This window comes from Syngnathus acus, chromosome 1 (genome assembly GCF_901709675.1).
Source record: "Syngnathus acus chromosome 1, fSynAcu1.2, whole genome shotgun sequence".
NCBI lineage: Eukaryota > Metazoa > Chordata > Actinopteri > Syngnathiformes > Syngnathidae > Syngnathus > Syngnathus acus.
This window is the reverse complement of record NC_051087.1, coordinates 9842113-9862779: the sequence shown is the minus strand read 5'-3', so window position 1 is coordinate 9862779 and position 20667 is coordinate 9842113. Positions and strand designations below refer to the sequence as shown.

The following is a 20667-nucleotide window of genomic DNA, read 5'->3' as shown; positions in this document are numbered from 1 at the left end:
TCAGCTTTGAGACAATGATGACTGTGTTGCAGGTTTGAACTCGACTTCAATGAGTGAACCACGTACGCTCGCTCCCTCTCCACCCCCAACACCCACCCAGACGGAGCGAGCGGCGCAGTGAAATATGATCAGTGCAGCAGTAAAGCCACTCTTGGCCAGGCTCAGCTCTTTTGGGTCAGGGATGCGCTGCACAAACAAAGGAGGAGATTTCCTTGCAGCGGGTTGTAATTAGCGTCCTGCTTTCAAGAAGTTGTGACTCGCAACTCGCAGTTGCCACATCACCCAATTGTCAAAAAGTCTACGTAAAAAAAAGACAACATGCGTTTAGGACTTTGGGGGGTGTTTTTGGCTTTGACGGAAAGTTGTTGGTGCGCACCACAGCAGACCTGCTATCCAGGAGACGAACTTTTGGGTGAGTTAATTGAAATGATTTTTTTCACGCCTTTTAGAAACAATAGGCGTATCATTATAAGGTTGTCTATATGCGGTCCGTTGAATTCAGCATATGATTAGACTGCGCTGTTTGCGCATTCATCCACCATTCTCTTGTTTAGCCACAGTATATGTATATTTGGCTGTAGATTTAAGCTCTGCCTCAAATTGAGTATAAATTGAGTATAATCTATTTCTAAAGTTTTAAAATTATGCACAAAAAATCACTTCAAAATACAGCTAATGTTCTAATTTGTGTAGATAAATGGCGTCCTCTAGCGTTTATATATATATATGTTACGTCGCTTTATTTCATCCAATTTCATATGTGGCATTTTTCCCTCCCTCATCCAGGAAGATGCAATAACAATGTGACCGAAACAAAACGTAAGTAACTCAACATCAATCATCTAACATAAGGCTACTTTCTCCATTCATTAATGATTGGAAACAAACAACAAACAAACTAGATCTGGATACATTGCAACCTTTGATATATTTTGTATATATGTATATTATTGATTTATTATATAAATCACAACGTAGTATGTTAGTGATTCACACATCTGCCTCATAGTTTTGTCTGATTACTCCATTCTAAAATACTCTCCATGGTGTGACTGGTTGTTTGTTTATAGTATGTCTGCTGTGACTGACCTGCTCCCTGACTAAACGTACATGAATTTGGTGTGATAACATGTTTTTGTTCATCGCAGCTACCTGCACAGAGATGCATCTGAGCTACTGTAATGATGTGGGATACACTAGGTGGGTTCTAGAGGTTGGTACTATCACGTAACACCAAAGAAAGCAGCCCCAGTGTTCTCTGTACAGTATCACTTTGCTTGGTTAATCTACTTTCTGGCTATATAAATTTTTCTTCGAACAAAATTATACATCCAATGAAGTATTAGAATTAAAAATCTTTATTGAATGTATTGTATCATTTGTTGAGGCTGTAGTAGAGGAACATTCAGTGTAAACCCAAATCCGATTCAGAATTATACTCCAATTAAAGTTAATTAACTGTGCCAATTTCCTCTAAACAATGAATACCATATTAATAACATGGCTGGGTGTGTGGCCTCAACTTGTCTGTATGCAAGGAAACCAGGGCCCCAGCCTTTCTGGCAGTGGATCTTAGGATCTTATCCTGCTGCCCAAAAGCCACCAGGTTACTTCTGGTTAGCACGTGGAGGTCTCTGTGGCCCGTGATTAAGTGTTGGTCTCATTTTTGTTTTAATAGTGTATATTACTACATTGTATTTTGTGTCAGCTATTATGGAGAGTGGTAAAACAGTCTCTGTTGACATTCCAGTGAGACTAAATAGGGTGGAGCTTTAAAAGGGTGCTGCATTTTATCTGGCTTAAGTTGCAATGACTTATGTGAGTTTTTAAAACAATGTAAGCAAGAACTGAGCATGTGTGGCTGGAATAAAAACCAGAACACAGACCTCTGCCAAGACTATTCCATTCCTATTCTGAGGAAATTATGGGTTTTTCTATCTGTAGTCTTACCAATAGTTTTGTCCTCAGCGCCTAAGTTTCCTGGAAGTCGTTCATGTAGTTTTTGCACGAGCTGGCTATCTAACAAACCAGCAAACTGTTCAATGTTTTCAAGTTGAAATCTTCTATTGCCGCTCCAGAACAATGTTTCCCAACATCCTCGGCCATCAAACCCGCATGGATGCCGAATCGGGGGCAGAATACCTCCTCCTGAGTGTCATCCATGGCCTGCTGAACGGAGAATGCACCCCTGACATCCGTCTGGTGGGCTGCTCAGTTCTCGCGTCTCCATGCCAGGATGACAAGATTATCAGACCCTGCCGCAGTACGTGTGAGGCCCTAAGGAAGGACTGTGGCCACACTTTTGAGGCCATAGACATGGCCTGGCCATACTTCCTGGATTGTGACCGCTTCTTTGCAAGCGACCAAGAGGGCTGCTTTGATCCACTGGCGGCGTTAAGAGGTAAGAGAACTGTTACACTTTTTAAATGATACCAACCGAATTCTAAACTTAGTCCTCCTGTGCCCATCCCATCCCCTTCAGCCAGACAGGAGCAAACAAGGTCCAGCCTCTCACCAGATAAGCCCAGCACCATCATCCAGTTCACCCACACCAGCAACAGTCAGATGTACAGCTTACTGAAGAGGACAGCAGCCAAGTGTTCCCACATCTCGCATGTTTACAGCATCGGCCGCAGCACAGAGGGCCGGGATTTACTGGTCATTGAATTCAGCAACAATCCTGGACAGCATGAACTATGTAAGTTAAACATGTATTTGGGTTAGTTTACTGTAAATTAAGGATAGACTCCATCGCCATATTGTAGCTGTAATTCAACTTGACATTGTTGATGTAATTTTGTTCTCCTCGAGAGCGCTAACTAGTTGGGCCTGAGCAATCGAGTCTTGATTATGATGCCCATCTCTCGTCTAAATGTCATTTCTTTTTTTGTTTGTTGAATTGTAATTTGACCTCCAAAGTCAAACACCCCGAAAGTAGTACAATATGGGGAGTAAAACAAATGATCTGGAAAAATATTCTTTAAAAGTCAAACAACATTTTGAGCGCCACACAGGACGTCAGAAAATCTTCAAATCAGTGATTGGCTAAATAAGCATGTATATGTGAATGTAGTAATAATCAAAGAACAAGAAATTAAATTTACAACCCAGAAGAGTGTCTGAACAAGCAACACGCAAATGCTATATATAAATGCACATAATTCCGACGTACCATTAACACCAGTTGATGAATTTATCAAATTCCCCCTGTACCTCCAATAATAATTACAATAATCAGCGATTGATGCTCGGATTGTGACCAGGCACCACACCTAACTTCTGAAGGCGATACCACCGTAATGTTCACAGATCATCCTAGTTGTTACAATATTTTCCATTTGTCTTTATACTTTAGTGGAACCAGAAGTCAAGCTGATTGGCAACATGCATGGCAATGAAGTGCTGGGCCGGCAGCTGCTCATCTACTTGGCTCAGTACTTGTGTTCGGAGTATACTTTGGGAAACCCACGCATACAAACCCTGATCAACACCACCCGCATTCACATCTTGGCCTCCATGAACCCTGACGGCTACGAACTTGCTGCTGCAGAGGTAGAGGATAGAAATGACCCGGAGCTCACCAACCACGAAGTAAATATTGTTAACAGTACAAAAAAAGACAAACTGCCAGTATCCGTTGTCAGTCCTCTCTGCTTTGTTATTCTAGAGGAGGGGTGAAGGCATGAAGTGCTGATTTGATGATATGATTTCTTGGCAAATAGAAATGGGAGAGTCTTCTGGTTAGGCACAACGTCATGTAAAGTCAGAACTTCATATTATTGAAGTCTCTGAACTATGACAGCACTACATAAGATTTATTCCACTGTGCATTTATTATGGGAAAGCACGCTAACACATGCAGTTCTTATTTAAATTTGCACAAATCATTGTAGGCCTGTATGTTTATTTTAATAATTGATTCAATTTAGTTGAATAATTGGATAAAAGAATACACCCATCCCTTTGTTGAAAAACAGAACATTATTTCAAAATGACGTTGTAAAAATAGCACAAGCTTAAATCAGCGACAGAAAGGGGGTACCAAACTTGGCCCTCGTAATCTGAACCACCATGTTGAAATGTGACTTCAGTATAAGTAGTGCAGGCCATCTGAAATCATTGACTCATGGCAGTACTCAGACGTTCAACCTCCCAATCTGTTTTTTTTTAAATCTGTCTGTCCACATGCTCAGGTCCTCCCACGACCAGATTGAGTCATGAATTATGAACTTTTCCGCAGAATGGACATATTGTTAATTGTTGTGGGAGAAGCCACTTTATTTTCTACTTTATTTTCTACTAATCAGTAAGCGACTCACCATTTAATGTATTTCTTCAGCATCATTGTCATTATCACCATGCTTTTCTATACTGCTATGCATTTGTAAAACTCCACCCACCAAACACATTTTCCATCAGATATCATTCTACAAGCATGAATTTTCGCACGCATGTTAACACTGTTATGATACTTCTGTTGACTTTGTTTTGATGTAGGTTTAGTTTTGTTTCATGTTATGTCTTGTTTTCCAGAGTCCTGCCCTGCATCTTGTTTACCTGTTAGGTTTTAGTCTCCACCTGGTGTCGTGAGCCCATTTCCTTGTGTCAATTAATTAATTCCCTCCAGATTCTTGCAGCATCTCATCAATTAGTTTGTATTTGCTTCCTTTTGCTTCCTTATATTAATTTAGCGGCAAAGAAATTGAGATTCGGAATGCAATGAAGCAAGGAGTTATGGGAAAATGAATGCCCCCATACTATAATAAAATTATCAAGACTACCCACCTCGAAAAAATAAAATAAAATAACAGCGACAATGAACCGAAAGACAAAAAGAAAGCAGAACGCAAACAAATTGTTGAGACGTTGCATACAGCTGACATTTTGAAGGGAGCTGATTGGTTGACACAAGGAAAAGGGCTGAAGAGAAGAGAATAGATGGAGATTAAAAATGAGGAGACGAGATGAAGGAAAAGAGACACGAGAAAAAAAACTAGTTGAAACAAAACTGAATCTAAATTTAAAAAACAGTCAGCAAGAGCCCCATTCATGAAAAAAAATTATACAGAACACAATTGGCGCAAAAGAAATTGAAGATCTGATAGTCTGATAGTTCCTATTCTGTGTTTCTGCTCTGCATGTATAAACTTTTTTCAAAGGACTGATCATATGCTCAAATGTCATCAAATGCCATTTGACATAGGACTTCTTTTGTCGGATATATGGTCTTGTCTACTTGTTAACAATAGACTTAACCGAGATAGTCTAACGTTTTCTTGACTAATCGCCAAATAGTTTTCTCAATGGTGCCTGCTCCCTCTAACATCAACACATTGTCATCTTCATCATGATCATCAGTATGATTGATCTCACTTTTTCTCATGTGGTTTAATTTGGCTAGTTGTTTGAATATAAATGTTTCAGGGTCACTTGATGAACGGTTGGATTAATGGCCGCACAAACGCCCAGAACCTTGACCTGAACCGCAACTTTCCTGATCTCACATCTGTCTTCTACCGGAATCGTCGCAGCAAGCACTACCGCACTGACCACATCCCGATTCCTGATGGCTATTGGTTTGAGAAGGTAAGATGAAATGACATCACATTTATTGATAATTACATTTCCTACATTACACGTTATGCCCTGTAGGTGGCACCAGAGACCTTTGCAGTGATGAAGTGGAGCAGGTCAATTCCTTTTGTCCAGTCAGCCAGCCTCCATGGAGGTGAGCTCGTAGTCTCTTATCCCTTTGACTACTCCAGACACCCACAGGATGAGAAGATGTTCTCACCCACTCAAGATGAACGGGTAATGACTGAATAAAATCGAAGAATGATGTGGAAATAGTTATTGATGTAGCGCACTCACTAACCATGCCACCTGCAGGTGTTTAAGCAACTGGCTCGTACCTACGCAGACGCCCATACCACCATGTCAGACACTGACACAGACAGGTGTGGGGCACGCTTTTACCGAACTAAGGGCATCATCAATGGGGCACTGTGGTACAGTTTTCCTGGAGGTAAGAAAGATAAGGTTTTCATTTGAGCATGTTTTCCAATGGCACTGTGATGCCTTCAACATTATATCCCACCACCCTTGATTATTATGTGAATCATACATCATAAATCACTTTGAGTGTGTGAAAGTGTAGAAAAGTGCTTAATTGTCTGTTTATCTAAAAATAACTAGCTACCTTTCCCCATTCTCTTTGTTTGTAAAAATGTGTTTTAACAAGAGTGATCTAAATAATTATATTTCAAAACACTCTAATGGTGCCCTTTGCACCCTAACCCTTCATGACAACCACATGTTGTCCTGAATGTTGTTACCTACGTAAATGTACAGAAAATTAGATGTACCCGAGTCAAATTCCTTGTTTGGCATGCTCAAACTTGGCAAATAAAAATTGATTTGATTTGATTTGACATGCAATATTTGTCCTTTGCAGGCATGTCAGACTTTAATTATCTGCACACAAATTGTTTGGAGATCACAGTAGAGCTGGGCTGTGACAAATTCCCCTCGGAGGTGGAGCTTTACCCCGAATGGAAGCGGAACAAAGAAGCTTTGCTCAAATTTGTAGAGTCGGCAAGTATATCTGATTGTTTTGTTAGAAATTAATTGCATGTGAACCGCTCCCAGAAATGACACAATGAAAAAACAGAGTGGTGTTGACAAAGATGCTATTCACTTTTTCATTGGGCTGCTCATGCAGGTTCATCGGGGGATTAAAGGGGTTGTAAAGGATGTCGATGGCAATGGGATCAAAGATGCCACCATCGCTGTCAAGGGGATTCGGAAAGATGTCACCACGGGTAAAATACAATTGCAATATCACCTTGTTCCTACTTGGCTCTGTTCTTGTTTGCCTGTTTGACGTCATTGCCGTTGCACCCTCGTACTTCAGATGAAGGTGGAGACTACTGGCGTCTGCTTACCCCCGGTACTCACATTGTGACAGCAACTGCCAAAGGTTACTCCAGGGTCAGCAAACGGGTTCATCTGCCTCAGAACCTGAAAAAGGCTGGACGGGTGGACTTTGTCTTAAAGAAGGTCAATTGACTGTGCTGCTCCTTAAGATTGATAATGTGTTCTCTATTGTCACTCTCCTCTTCATCTTGTATCCAGGTTCCCCTGAAGCCTTTTATTGATGACCACTTCTTCCCCATGACAGAGACATGGGATCGATTTGACCCTTACAATCAGTTTGAACGCTACACCGAGCCGGATGTAGTTGAGGGGGGGATCGAGCGGCAGACAAAACCATGGTGGTGGTCTTACTTCTCCCAGTCTGGCATCTCAGCTCCAAACTGGCTGCTGCGAAGTGTCTAAATTCACTGTACCACTGTAAAACGATCTTTGGATGCATTTTTGGGGGGGTCAGCTGAGATGTATTAGCATTGAACTCAACACCACATGCACGGCTTTTGAACAGACTTGACTTGGCAAAACTATTTTCAACCAGGCATTAAATTCTAGTGAGCATTTGAAGGCGATGACATCTGAAAAGAATGACATGCACTATTATGATGACAGACACATATGTATTGGCAGCTGCATAAAATGTGCTCATTTTGTTTTTACAGTCTAATGGTTATTCCTTATGTTTTGTGCGCATTTTCTACAACATCCAAGTCACAAAAGCCTGGAAGCGTAGCAGCCTTTTTTATATTGAGCACAACACTGACATTTGTCCTCCTAATTAGCAGTACTAACGTTATGCCACTTAAAGAGATGCTTTGCTTTGTTTTCTATATAAAAAATAAAACATGCAAGATACTTGGAAAATGTTTGTTAATAGTTTCTTAAATAATCATATTAAAAATACGATATAATACAACTTGTATCAACTTGTAAATGTAAGATTAGAATACAATACATTCACCACGCACAAGTTTTGGTATGGCTGTATAATTCATTGTATTGAGATCCAAATGAAGTAATGAAGTATTCAAATTGTGTCAAATTTAGTGACTTTCAGCTTGTCCCATCAGGGGTCGCCACATCGAGTCTCGTCGCTACAGTGCGCACTTTTTCTCTTGTGTCGATGCAAACTATGACCAACAGAGGACGCCATTGTAACGCGAGACTCAACTTCTGCCAATCTAACGCTTTATTTGAATACACAGTACGGACTGGACTAATGAAATACAGTAGATAAGGTAAGCACGTACAGTAACTATATAATTATGGCGTGAAGATTTTATTTGCGTTTGACATTACATACATTTTATAATAAGCTAATTGACAAAAAAAAAAAATGCAAAGGTGCACACGCACACACTGCTAATATTGTTATTGGCTGGCATTATTAAAATATGAAGGGATCTGTGTGAGAAGGATAGAGTACTAATCAATCAAATTTAAGCTCTGCGGTGTTGACCAAGTACATTACATTTCTCAGATTAAAAAAAAAAAAAAATTCAACTTGACAGAGTTGCTATTTTAGCACTGCAATGGATTTGTGTTGGGACTTCTTTATTGTTCCTCGCACACTCATTTATTTCACCTGCGCTTCTTGGTGCGCGTCCTTATATTCACTTCCTACTTCCCGTTGCTGCAAACAAGGTAAAAACTAACGTCAAGTGTTCACAGTAGATGAAAAAACTTTCATTCTTAGGCTCCACTGCTGTTAATGTTTAAGCGTAAAGAGTAATGGTGCATGAAGAAGTCATTGTTTGGAGGAGTATGTAATGTTTGTGAGCCAAAACGTTTTGTTGTTGTAAAAACCAGGGGGATAAAAACAAAACAGTGTCAACTGTCAATACATCCCACAAGACTGGCTTTAGTTCAACCTTTGCTGCCACTATTTCATTCTGAACAAAAATCTCAATAAATTCTCAGCATTAACAGAGTGAAAGTTGCACTGTGGAACTAATTCTAGCAGGAAGCCTTTGAAAGTCAAACTGAATGTGTTGACGTGTTCCAAGAGTAAAGGTATTTATTCCGTGTCTGTCACATTGATAGAAAGTAGAAACATCCATTATTTTCTGCCAAGTCTCAAATCTTTTAATCTTTAATCTGCGTCCGGCAGAGCATGATACGTATATAATAAGGTAGTCAATGAGTAATGTTAACATTTCTTCGATAACTAAAAAGAATATTTGAATAACTGGCATGCACATTGTTGGCTTTGGAAGTGTTGAAATACTGCCATCTGACTTTTTGCTTGAAATACAGTGCTGTGAATATTGGTGTGGGTGGATGTTAAGCTTAAGTGGTGTTTTCACAATGGGTTCTGGTAGAATGAATGCTACTTGTAATTCTGTAAATGCTCGTAATGATGTGTTTATATGGGTGGGGCAAACCTCAATGACACGTCACACTTGAATTCATCTTGTTCATGTTTTCTCTTAAAATGGAATTGTGTTCTTCCCGACTGCCTCGAACGGAGCGGGCGAGGAGCGTTGCGGCGTTCGCGTGTTCGCTCTTTGAAAAGGCCACTTTTGAATTGTGCTATAATTATCCTCTTTCCAAGACAGTGTGTTGTTCCCAGATGTCTCCTCCTTATGCGCTTGGAGTGAATTTCGGTCGGGCAGACTCCGACTGAAGTTCTCTCTCTTTACTTGGACTCCCCAATGCACCATGTAGTCACTTTCAATCTGACTGCATCACTTTCTGTAACTTAACACTTTTTAACACTCAGCATATATAATGCAAATGCCAAACCACTTTGCTCTGAACTCTGTCCATCGCTCTCTTTTTCTCTCGCTGATCTCAGTCTTTCATTCCTGTAGCTATCTAGCTGTTATGCCCCAGGAGTAGAGGCCTGCTCAGTGTGGCAGAGATGATTTGTTTGCTTTGCAATTATTTTCCGTCAGTGGAGACAAATGGATTCATACTGCATAGAAAAACCCACACAGACGGGGTTGGAGCAATGAATGCAGTGGAACAGATTAATGTGCACTGCCAACAGATAAAGCAAAGATGAGGAACACAGTGCAACTCGGGTGAGGAACAGATAGCTTCAAAACTGGAAACACAAAAATATATGATAACAATCACATAGTTTCCTTCATATGTATTTCATAGTGTGGTACGTGAAGGGTGAAAGAATTGATTGATGAAGATCGTAACGTCTCTTGTGTAGCAACGATAAACATCATACCAACATCATCTAGAAGTTTACAGTACAGTCACTGGTGGAGTTAGAGGGGGTGGCACGGGGGCACTCCCCCCCTCTGAGATATGCTTGGTAATTGACTTTTGAGTATTTTCTGATTTTCCGGTAATTCTTTTGATATTTCCACACGTTGCTTGTAGGTAACATATAGTGAAGTTTTATCAAAGTATTCAGAAGATTTTTTTTCAGATTTGTAATTTTGTTTTGTTGTTTTGTGAACCCCCTGAGATATCCACTCCCAAGGAAATCTTAGTATTAGCTCAACTCAAATGCATCATTAACAACTTGTGTTAAATGTCATTAATTGAAAAAATTATGTAAAATTTAAGGCCTAATAAGCTTCATTGGCATTTGAGGAGATGAGGCTTATTGTTTATTAGATTCTTAAAGCTCACATTGTCTCAGTTTTTATTTGCACACTATATTAAAAAACTCGACTTGAATTAAATGTACTTTGAATAGATTCATTGCATTGGACTGCACATAAGTTTTCCTTTTATTATCGCTGATTTTAGTAAATTTCTTGAGCGAGTCTTTGAACTTTAAAAGTATAGGAAGTGAGGACAGACATGAGCTGACGGTTCCCCCGATTACCCCCAAAGTGTGATGGACACAACTGGAACCAACGACTTTCTCTGTCTCTACTGAACTTTCAGACTATCCACACTTAAAAGAGATTAACCTTTTCCTCCCAGCTTGTGTCTCCTCAATTTCTCTCTTTCTCCAGCCTTCTGTCTCCCCTTTTCCTCTTTTCCAAACCTGTTTCCCCTCTCCAGTGTCTCTGTTGACTATTCCTTGTCCTGCGCTCCCCTCCTCCCCCGTGTCACCCTTCCTTTCCTCCTTTTATACGAAGGGCAGGTTCAGGGGTCACCAATTACTCGAAGAGGGCTGAAAAAGTTGTATGGGCTCTGGCCTCCAAGCTGCCATCTTTCATTACTATCATGTAGATTTCAGGTACGCAACAGCCACTGGCTGCCGGCACAGCAGCACCAAACCTCAGCCCCTGTGCCATACTGTAGAGACAAGATTTCAACTGCTCATGCTTCAGTGGAAGCCCAGCTCTCTTGCTGACCTATTGGGCAGGACTAATCTGTATGTCTAGACTTGATGGGAACTCATCTACCTGGACATACAGTAGGCACAAATGTATCAGACCAAAGTAATTCCTTATGGAACAGTTTCCCTAAATTAACATCCCCCAAAACTTTTTTTTTTCATTTTTTTCAACAAGCCATGATTTAAAAGTAAACTGCTGCATGATTATGATTATTATCTATATACATTTTCAAATGTATACTTTGATTGGTAGCACTTTTTTGTTGAATTAGGTCTGACGACTCTTTTTAACTAATTGTCAGCGGTCAAAAATGAAATAGATGTTGTAATGTCATAAGAAAAAAGGCAACACTAATCCTCTTAATTGCTACTGTGCTATCTTTGTGTTTGCTAGATGTTGATAGTGCTAATCTATTGGGAGCTGCACTTCTCTAAATTGTGACTGCACAAACAAGTTGCCATTGAGCTGTAGAAGAGTTCAATCCTATTCGACTAATTGGTGAAATGTGCTTATCTGAAGACTAAACTATGGAGATAAAATATGACTGACTGCAATTACGGAATCAGCAAGCCAAGTTTAGTTTCAATCAGCATAAAAACAGATTTTTTGGGGTCACAATTGTTCCTCTCTGTTGGTCACCAAAATCTTAAATGAAAGTTATTTCCAGTGAAAGAAAACAATAGTGGTCAAATGTTATTCTTGCTTAATTCTTGCGCAGTAGGTGCTCTCAAATTTTAGCATAAAAATTTGAATTCAGTTCGAAATGACTCATTCGCTCCGAAATAGTAAAACAGCCAAGCTCACTGAACTTAAGAACAGACTCGGTGGTTGTTTTATGTGACAGGTCGTGAGATAAATGAGTGAAACACTGTAAATACATGTGTGCACAATGCATGATTCATGTTTATTGTTGGGTGCAAGGTCAGGAATTTTACTTTTGATCATGCCTTTTGTTTTCAAGTGTCCAATTCTGCTCAGCGACAGGTAGAATTTTTGCTTCAATACTTTCTCTTTCTCCATGGTAAAATATTGACTCTTGGAAAAACAAAGGCCCTCACTTACCCTTTCCTAACAGCATCAAGCGGATTTTTTCAGGCTCCAGGCACAGCCCAGCACTGTTTAGGCCGGGGCCAACAGAAGCTGTGCAGCCAGATGGAGTTGAAACGGCTCCTGAATAGAGAATCTCAGAATCTGATTCACTGTGCTCAGCCAAACCCACGGTAATTACAAAAACAGCGCTTGGTTCACTAATAATGGGTGCGTGTCATCTCCAATCCCCAGACCGCCTGTCTGTCCACGCCACAGAGGCAGCAATTACAGGCTTGGACCTTCCACTGGATGTGCACACAGTAAGTGTGCAGGGGAACAGTGGACTGTGTGCGGGGGCGGCAAGTTAAGGATTGAACAAGTAACTGAGAGAGATGTGTGTGAGAATGCTGGGAAAGGAAAATGTGCACATGCTGCTCAGGTTCTTTTTAGTGTTAGTTAGCAATGAATGTTTGTAATCCTCAACCGGTAAAACCATAATCTGCTGGAAGCCTCTCAGGCCACAATGATCAGCTTCACACTAACCTTTTGTTAAGTATCGATCAAAACATCACTAGAGTGTAACATTTTACTCGACGAATGCAAGCTGTATGATACACAAATGAAATATTCATATTATTAAAATCTTCATGTTTTGCTTAACTCCCTTACCCTGCCATGTAGGGCTGAGAGAAGCACGCACACCATCTGTGAGTCACTTCCTTTACTAAACACTGTCCTGGTTACCCACCATGATCCGAACAATGAACATCACGAGGATTTGCTAAAGCATTGAACTGATCTTTCCTGTTAGGCTGCTATTGTTTTATTTGATTTTCTCTACAGAAGCATGACGGACTGGGTGTCAAGTGAGACAATAGAACATAGTTGGGGTCTGACCCCACAACTAATTTGCCAGCTTAGGTCTGGTCAATGACAGTTTCACCAGGTTGAGTTTTGTTTGGACCTTGTTCTGCTTTTTGCGTTTACAGAGTCCATTCCTAGAATTCAAAACACTTCCCATGCATGTTTGACTGTTTGCCATTTTAATTTACCTATTTTTAAACGTTGTCAAAACATTTCATTCAGTATATAACGTCAGCCTGGTTTGCCTGTGCCGTATGATGAGATTATTTCCTTGTAAGTATATCCTATACGGCCTCATGAATATTAATTTCAATGTTCAACAGTTCTTAACAGACAGTACCTGCTTTTGATTTAGTTTGAATGTTGCAGCCATTGATGTACCGCAACATCAAGTCTCTGGTTGCTGAAGGGTCAGAGGTTAGGGCAGTACTGCCGTAAGCAGGAAAGGTACGTGTGAAATTGGACACAGCCATGCACCATTTGTGTGTGATTAAGCTGATTTGCCAGGGCAAACTCTGTCTAAAGCTGTCACATAAAGATAATGAAATGTACAAATCTAATAGACAGCACTCTTTGTATGTTTAACACATTATATGTATTATATGTTTTTTTTTTCTTGTTTATATTTAAGACTGAGCATGCAATGCATTGATTGCAAATGTATTGTTTTGCTTGAATCTTTACTGCAGTTTTGAGTGACGATCACCTACCGTATACAGTAAGTAAAATCATTTATTGCGCCTGACTCAATTTTTCCGACCCATTTTATTTTTATGGGACGTGAGCATTAAAATGGAATTCCTTTTGGTTGTTGTTACCCCGAGGCTTGTTTTGCCTCCTGTTCCTCATGTAATCTTGAGAAATAGACCATGCAAATTACATGTAGCAGCTAAACAGTTGGCTCGAGTGGGCTCTTAGGGGATCAGATACATGTGATGATTAAAAATTTCAAGCATATTTAATCCACAAAAGAGCAAGCTCTGTAAAATGTTACTAACAAACTCTTTCTTGTGACGGTTAACATTTTTAAAAAGAGAAATGGGCATAGTGTATATATGAAGTCTTCAAATGAATTGACTTGTTTTCTGAGCAGTACTCGCCCTCTTCTGCATGTCCCCCCAATGTCTGCCATTTGTAATCAGTTTCAACTAAATGAGAACATTTCTGCCCCCACAGTTTAAAAGTGAACATTTCTGTCAGGCTGTTAAATACCAGTGATGGACAAATGAAGCTTCAAGAAGCACGTGATATTTTTGGACTCCTCTAGGTATGCACTCTTGATTTAAAAATGCTGTGGAAATGTAATATATTTCCATTGCACTAGCGTTCAAACCAAGAGTCATCACATCACAAGTGCTTCATGAAGCTTCATTTAATTTTGTCATCAAAGGACCAAGAATTACAGACATGCCATTGTAGCATATTTCTTGCCATGTTGTAATTGGCTCATTTTGGGGGCGGATCTGTCGCTTGGATGGTGCCTGACCTGATTGTGCTTTGTCATCAAAGTGTTTCTTTGGTCTGCAACTTAATTTGGCTTGCTACTAAATTGCTGGTGTAGAAAGTGGGCAAACAGTTTAACAGTTACAAACTGATCTGTAACAGTGGGAAAGAAGTGCAGAACCTACAGACACATTTTCACAATTAGGCAGATAACCACAATTGTACTTTTTATATTTCCCATTTGTCGGGTGTCCAGACACTCCAGACACAAGTTCTTTGTATACAAATTCAATAAATGCAATAGACATATGTGGATGCACTCTTGTGTGGTTGTTTCAAGAGCTTTTCCAATTACTAGTTTCCTATGAACTATTTTACGTTTTTTTTTTTTTTTTTCTTCAGCAATACAGGTGTTTTTGTTTTGACGATGACTTTGGCTATGACTACATAAGCGCATTTAAACTAGACTAGTTTCATAGTAGGAGCATGTAGCTGTACTATATCGATCCATCTATTTTCTATAGCACTTATTTGTATCAGGGCTGGAATCACAAGGGATTCTAAATAAAAAAATGTTCTTATTTTCTAATATATTTTAACGATAGTGCAGTGACAGGAAGGTGGATTAGCTTGGTGGAAGACTCCACACAGACACTGTGAGATCAGTGGCCTTGTTCTCTCTAAAGTCATGCTTTGTTTGTCGTATTTCCAAGGGGTTGGGGGTAGGAGTGGTGTCATAAAAACACTTTAAAAGTCAGCAAGGAAGAGAAAGCATGAGGAAAAGCCCCGAAGGCAAATGGCAGGCAACATCAGTACCGTTAGACGGAGCCACTTAAGCTGTCATGCAAGAGTACGTGAACGCACCAGTGAACGCACACAGTCAGCATCAGTGAACACATTATTCAGAGACAACCAGAGTGATGGTGACGAAATGGTCTTATTAAAATAATCAAATGATATTTGAAAGATAAATATGCAGTTTTGTGAATTTTATATAAATCAAATTCTAAATCCATGCTTGATTTGATTTATATTAGGGTCAAAGACAGCTTTTCATACCATAGCAAACAAATAGTACAGCTGTTGCTCAAATCAAATGGCAATTTCAGTAACTGATAAGCTATTAAACTATTACAAAAAATTCGTATGGTTGTAAGAAAAACACAAGTTTTAAAAATACTCACTAATAAGCACTTGACGAAAAAGTGTTCCCTTTGTTTTAGAGCACATTTACTGTGCACACAGAGCTTGATGTGTCACATTGAAGATCATTCAAAATTTAAAAAGTTAAAGATTTCAAATACACATTTAAGCCCCATTTTCATAATTTGTACTTCTTTGTGACTTGTGTGCTGCGTGAGCTCAAAATAATTCCAGAGTAAATTTATTTATTGGCATGAGTAATTTCCCTCCTCAGTTACTATTGCATGTGGTGGCAGAGCTGGAAATATTTTAAAATGTAAAAATGCTTAAAGGCTTCAAAAATTCTTTAATATGCTTAATATTGTAACGTGTTAAAATATCAGCTTTGCTCTACATTTCCGCAATTAGATTTCTTTACTGTGCCCATGCATCTTTTAAGATTCACTCCAATACATGACAGTTGGAGAATCGACTGAGCTCAAGTTTGCTGTCTTGTTGGAAGTCAAGTGACAAATCAAAATGGTGGTGTAAAGTCTCCAGAGATTTTTGGTTTGTCAAAGTTGATTAAATCCAGAGAGGCGTAAGCAGACGCTGAGGGATAACGCGTGGTGGCGTTGAGTTGAGACGTTTGCCTCAGCCTTTTTTGCTGGTCGATGTGTTAGGACAGGGAGAATGAAGCGGAGAACTTGTATGGATGGAGATGATGATGGTTGATTTCTCTCACACAAGTCTGTCCCTCTATCCCCTCCCTCTTTGTACGTAACGACAATTTCTATTTGACTTCTCAGCCAAATCGTATTGGCTAATTGGGTTTGTTTATGCAGCCATGAATGAAATGTGCTGCATCGAACGAGCATGCAAACAAGCACATTTTTTTCCGCTGTTTTATTTTTGAAGACCGACGTTCTCTCTAACAGACAGTACAGGGTGATTCTTTCTGCTGGATTTTAACTGATGTTTAAACTACCATGGACTTGGTGCATACTATGATTTTAAAATTCACTGTAACTGTGACGTCTGGAAGCGAATTTGTCTCCTACCGTTATGCAAATTCAGGCGTCAACATTTTCTATGCCGCTTATCCTCATGAGGATTGCTAGACTTACTTTTGACTTATTTGTGCCAATGTAACATAAACTGAATTTTCAAGTATAGTATCAACAGATGCAATCTGTGTAAAATTGAACTACTATAGTTGACAAATATTAACTCCTGTGGGCATTTAGCAACTTAAATTCTACTTTGATTCAAATTTATGTCCTTGTGAACTCCACAGTTCCGGATAAAGGTTACGCTGGCATTTCTTTTTAGGATTCAGGCTAGTTGTATGCTTAGAATACAGCATTTAGGCCATTCCCTTAGTATCTGAGCAAACGTTATCCCAAAGGCAAGCAATAACACTCTTGTTTCCTTGATCCTCCAAATTAGTTAAATCCTATGCGTATGACCCATCGTAATCTAGTATTAGAAGTTGGCCTCTATTAGTTTTGCTGAATTTCCAATGCAGTGATGAAGTACTATCATTGACTATAATCATTTGGAGTGGAAATACATGGAGTACTGGGAGAACATAGCAAAGGTATATCTTATTCAACCGTGAAATGCAACTATGGTCTGGCAACAAAGCTAATATTAGCTTAGCATTAGCAAACAGGGAGCTTAATCGGGCTGCTGAGCTGTCAGAACACATAACTGCATGCTTCCAAGGGTTCCTTTGGAGTTATAATCCTGGGTCTCGGCAGGCGATGACCTCATGGACTGGACTGGTGCCTGTGGGGGGATTGGGCAAACTGTGTGAGTCTAGTCAGCCACTCACTGAGATTTGTGTGTGTGAGTGTTATGGCTGATTGTTTTTATTATGATGTACAGCACAGTAAGTCCACTGACTGTTGAGTTGAACTTTTCAAGCAACCATAAAATAGAATTCCAGCTGCTTTGTTTGGGCATTTTTGCCCTGTATATCATGTTGAAACTGTGTGTGTAGGCCCCAGGGAGCAATGATATTTCAATTGCAGAGATGCCACATCTAATTAATAGTGGGCATCATTTTCCCTCCAGGCTATGAGATAATTGAAAAGGTTAACCTGTCACTTTGCTCCTGCGTTGGGCATTAGTGACTGGCAATGTGGCACACTCTCTTGCATCATTGCAACAGACTGCGCTGCACCCATCCACAGCATTGCCTATTTTAGGAGGCTTTCAAGAGAGTTATCATTTATTCACATCGAGGAAATTTTACACATACATGTTTATCTACACGCGCGCACACACCCACACGAACGCACGCACACGGAAATATATGCCGAGGATGTGTAGAACCTACATTAAATACAATCTACACATCCGTGTTCTAATGCCATTCTTTATACATCTAGAAAAAATGAGACAAAGATAAATAATTTCAATTTTTGGTTCACTCTGACCGTTGGGAAAAACACAGAGGATTGCTCAAATTTGCCTTTCGGTTATTCAGAGTGCACCAAAAACGGAGTGCCGGTGCGGACACTCGATGACCGAACTGGGGGCACATTGCGTCAGTGTTGGCCGCCTTCAGAAATAAATGGGAGCTAAGCGCACTCTGTCTCTTTGAACGCACCCACTCATAGTGCACGTGCATCTGAGTGAATTTCCAAATGCCCCACAGGTTATTATGTGCTGTTTTATTTTTTATTTCTACCTTTTTTAAAGTTTCGTCAATGTAAGGATAACTTCACAGACACAAAATGGGTGGAAAAAGTTTGAAAAGGATTGTTTTTTTCCTGACACATAAAGATGGCATTTGAACAGCCATGTGCAGACTTTTTATAGACACTACATGTGGCCCGTCTTTTCTTTTGACTGATCAGTATTTAACCTGGCAAGACCATCCCCTCATTAAAGTCAATATCCAAGTGATGGGGGTTAAAACAACAGCACACCTTCACACAAAACCCTTTTCAGATGACTAAGTTAAATGAACACACAAGGGCACCCACTAATGGGAGGCTGTGGGTGAACGAGGTTGTCAATAGCTCTGGCCAGCCATGGGTATCATCAATTACTAGACCCAAGACTCAGTGACTCCATTGATCTTAGCAACAGTGGCAACCTATCATCCTGGTGCAGAAGGCTTCTGCCGTTGGAGTTCAGACTATGTATTCCAAGGAAGTTACATTTGAGCGGGTATTTTGGAGGGTGCGGCATAGATGGAAGAAATCAGTAATGAGACCTTTAAGCAAATGTTAAACAAAAAATTAACAAAAAAAATTCTGGTAAGCAACCTGATACTGCTTTCTCATTCTCTGGAACAAATTAAATTGATGACTCTTTCGAATTTGCCCAAACTATCAGCATGTTATGCCCCTAGTTGCATCACTTCAATGACTTTCCAGAGGCGGCGTTAGTCAAAGGAACTTCAAACTTCGTCAAGAAAATTAAATTAAATTATTATAACTACTAACTCATAAAACATGAAGCACTGATTTGTCTTCTGGAATAATTTCACACTATCAGTCTAAGAGCTCATCTGAACTTATCTTTGCTTCACACGTTTCCCTTCGTAAGAAAAAGTAAAAATTTGCCTTCGTAAAAAGCAGAATGGAAATGTATGGAAATATTTGTACTTGACATATAACAATTTGTTCAACCATTTTGCATGTAAAGACAATGAACTAATGCAAACATGTTGCAGAGTGTGAGAGAATTCAGTAGAGACCCACTGTCATACATTTTGATCATAATAATGTTGGAAACAGCAGAGAATTGTACATAATGATTCGCATACGTAATGTGTAAAATCATTTGTAACTAGTTCAAAGAAACAAGAAACATTTTGGCCCGATTGTAAAATTTGAACAAGTCATTTTGAGAAATTCTATTCTGATTTGAAAAAAACTGATGATGCTTGTGTTGGCTTCTCATTTCTTTGTGTTGATATGCATACACTCTGGTTGTGTGTGTGTATGTTTCCATTTTCTCTCCATGAGAACCGACCCTCTGGCCTTCCAGCTGAGTTCACAGATCCAAAGTCGAGTTAATCTGGTTTTACCTTTAGCCCCAAAAACAACACAGGATTACTGCAGAAACAACTGAAATCAACCATGAAACCACACTTGAGGTCAGTGAGAACAATAGTACGAGACCTTGAGAGAACACAAGGACATTGAACTAATGTTGAAAAGTTGGATGCTTGTGTTGCAAATGATGTGGTGCCCCCAAAGTTTGATTGTAATTATCATTTGTCCCAGTTGCTGAATACATTTCTCAATATTACCATTGCATCCATAACATAGAAATGATCCACACCATTTCTTTAATTCTTATTCACAATTTTCATTCCGTCAGTGACATTTTCTAGTTTATGTGGTGACTAATAGTAAATGTGCCGGAAATTGAGCGATAAAATATTTTTTTCTCGACTAAATGGTGTCAGTTCATCTTTGTGTTTGCCGTTCGCACCAAGTCTGTGCATTATATAAGAAAGCTCATAACACCAAGACGGGGGCGAGACAGACGAGGGCACAAACGGATAAATAAATGAGTTAAGTGGAGAGGAGGGAGTTTGTGCTGTCATCCCCCCTCCCTTTAGACAGTCGAGTGTATGCAATAAGTGCTCTCTCCTTTCACCTTTTGCTTCAGTGCTTCTCCGCTCAGCTCCCAATAGAAATTGCTCCGTGGCATTAAATATGTAAAATTAGCATTTTATGTAGAACACATTTCTGTGTCGTGCGCAGCTTCAGCCCCCCCCCTCTGCTAGCCGCCCAGCCCTGAGCGCAAAAGCTACACAAACTCATGCATGCATATGATATGCATTTGGTCATCTCCATGGTAACATTAGTGGGGCAGGGAAGAAGGCTCAAAGATAGAAAGATGAAAAGGTGTAGTCATTGAAAGAGACCTGAGATTCAGGACTTACTCATTTTCATGTGAACACACACATTTCATAGCTTGCTGACTGAGTGAATTCCACTTGAACCTTCCCAAAGAAGGATGCTTTTGAGACATCCAATTCAACGACTGCATT

At 39.8% G+C, this 20667-nt stretch overlaps 1 protein-coding gene across 3 annotated transcripts; it reads left to right on the top strand.

Moving 5' to 3' along the window:
* The first annotated feature begins 101 nt into the window (after positions 1–101).
* On the top strand, positions 102–19779 carry cpz (carboxypeptidase Z). Of its 3 annotated transcripts, XM_037258204.1 has the most exons (14): positions 102–412; positions 787–819; positions 1149–1200; positions 2079–2401; positions 2483–2698; positions 3356–3591; positions 5425–5586; positions 5653–5811; positions 5890–6025; positions 6455–6594; positions 6722–6821; positions 6914–7059; positions 7135–7345; positions 19767–19779. In XM_037258204.1, exons 1-13 carry the CDS (start codon positions 319–321, stop codon positions 7336–7338), a joined length of 2001 nt encoding a protein of 666 aa, XP_037114099.1. In that variant the 5' UTR covers positions 102–318; the 3' UTR covers positions 7339–7345; positions 19767–19779. The 3 variants fall into 3 exon arrangements, with proteins under 3 accessions (XP_037114099.1, XP_037114107.1, XP_037114092.1); XM_037258212.1 differs by lacking the exon at positions 19767–19779 and having other exon boundaries at positions 3356–3552; positions 7135–7788; XM_037258197.1 differs by lacking the exon at positions 19767–19779 and having other exon boundaries at positions 7135–7788.
* Positions 19780–20667: the final 888 nt, after the last annotated feature.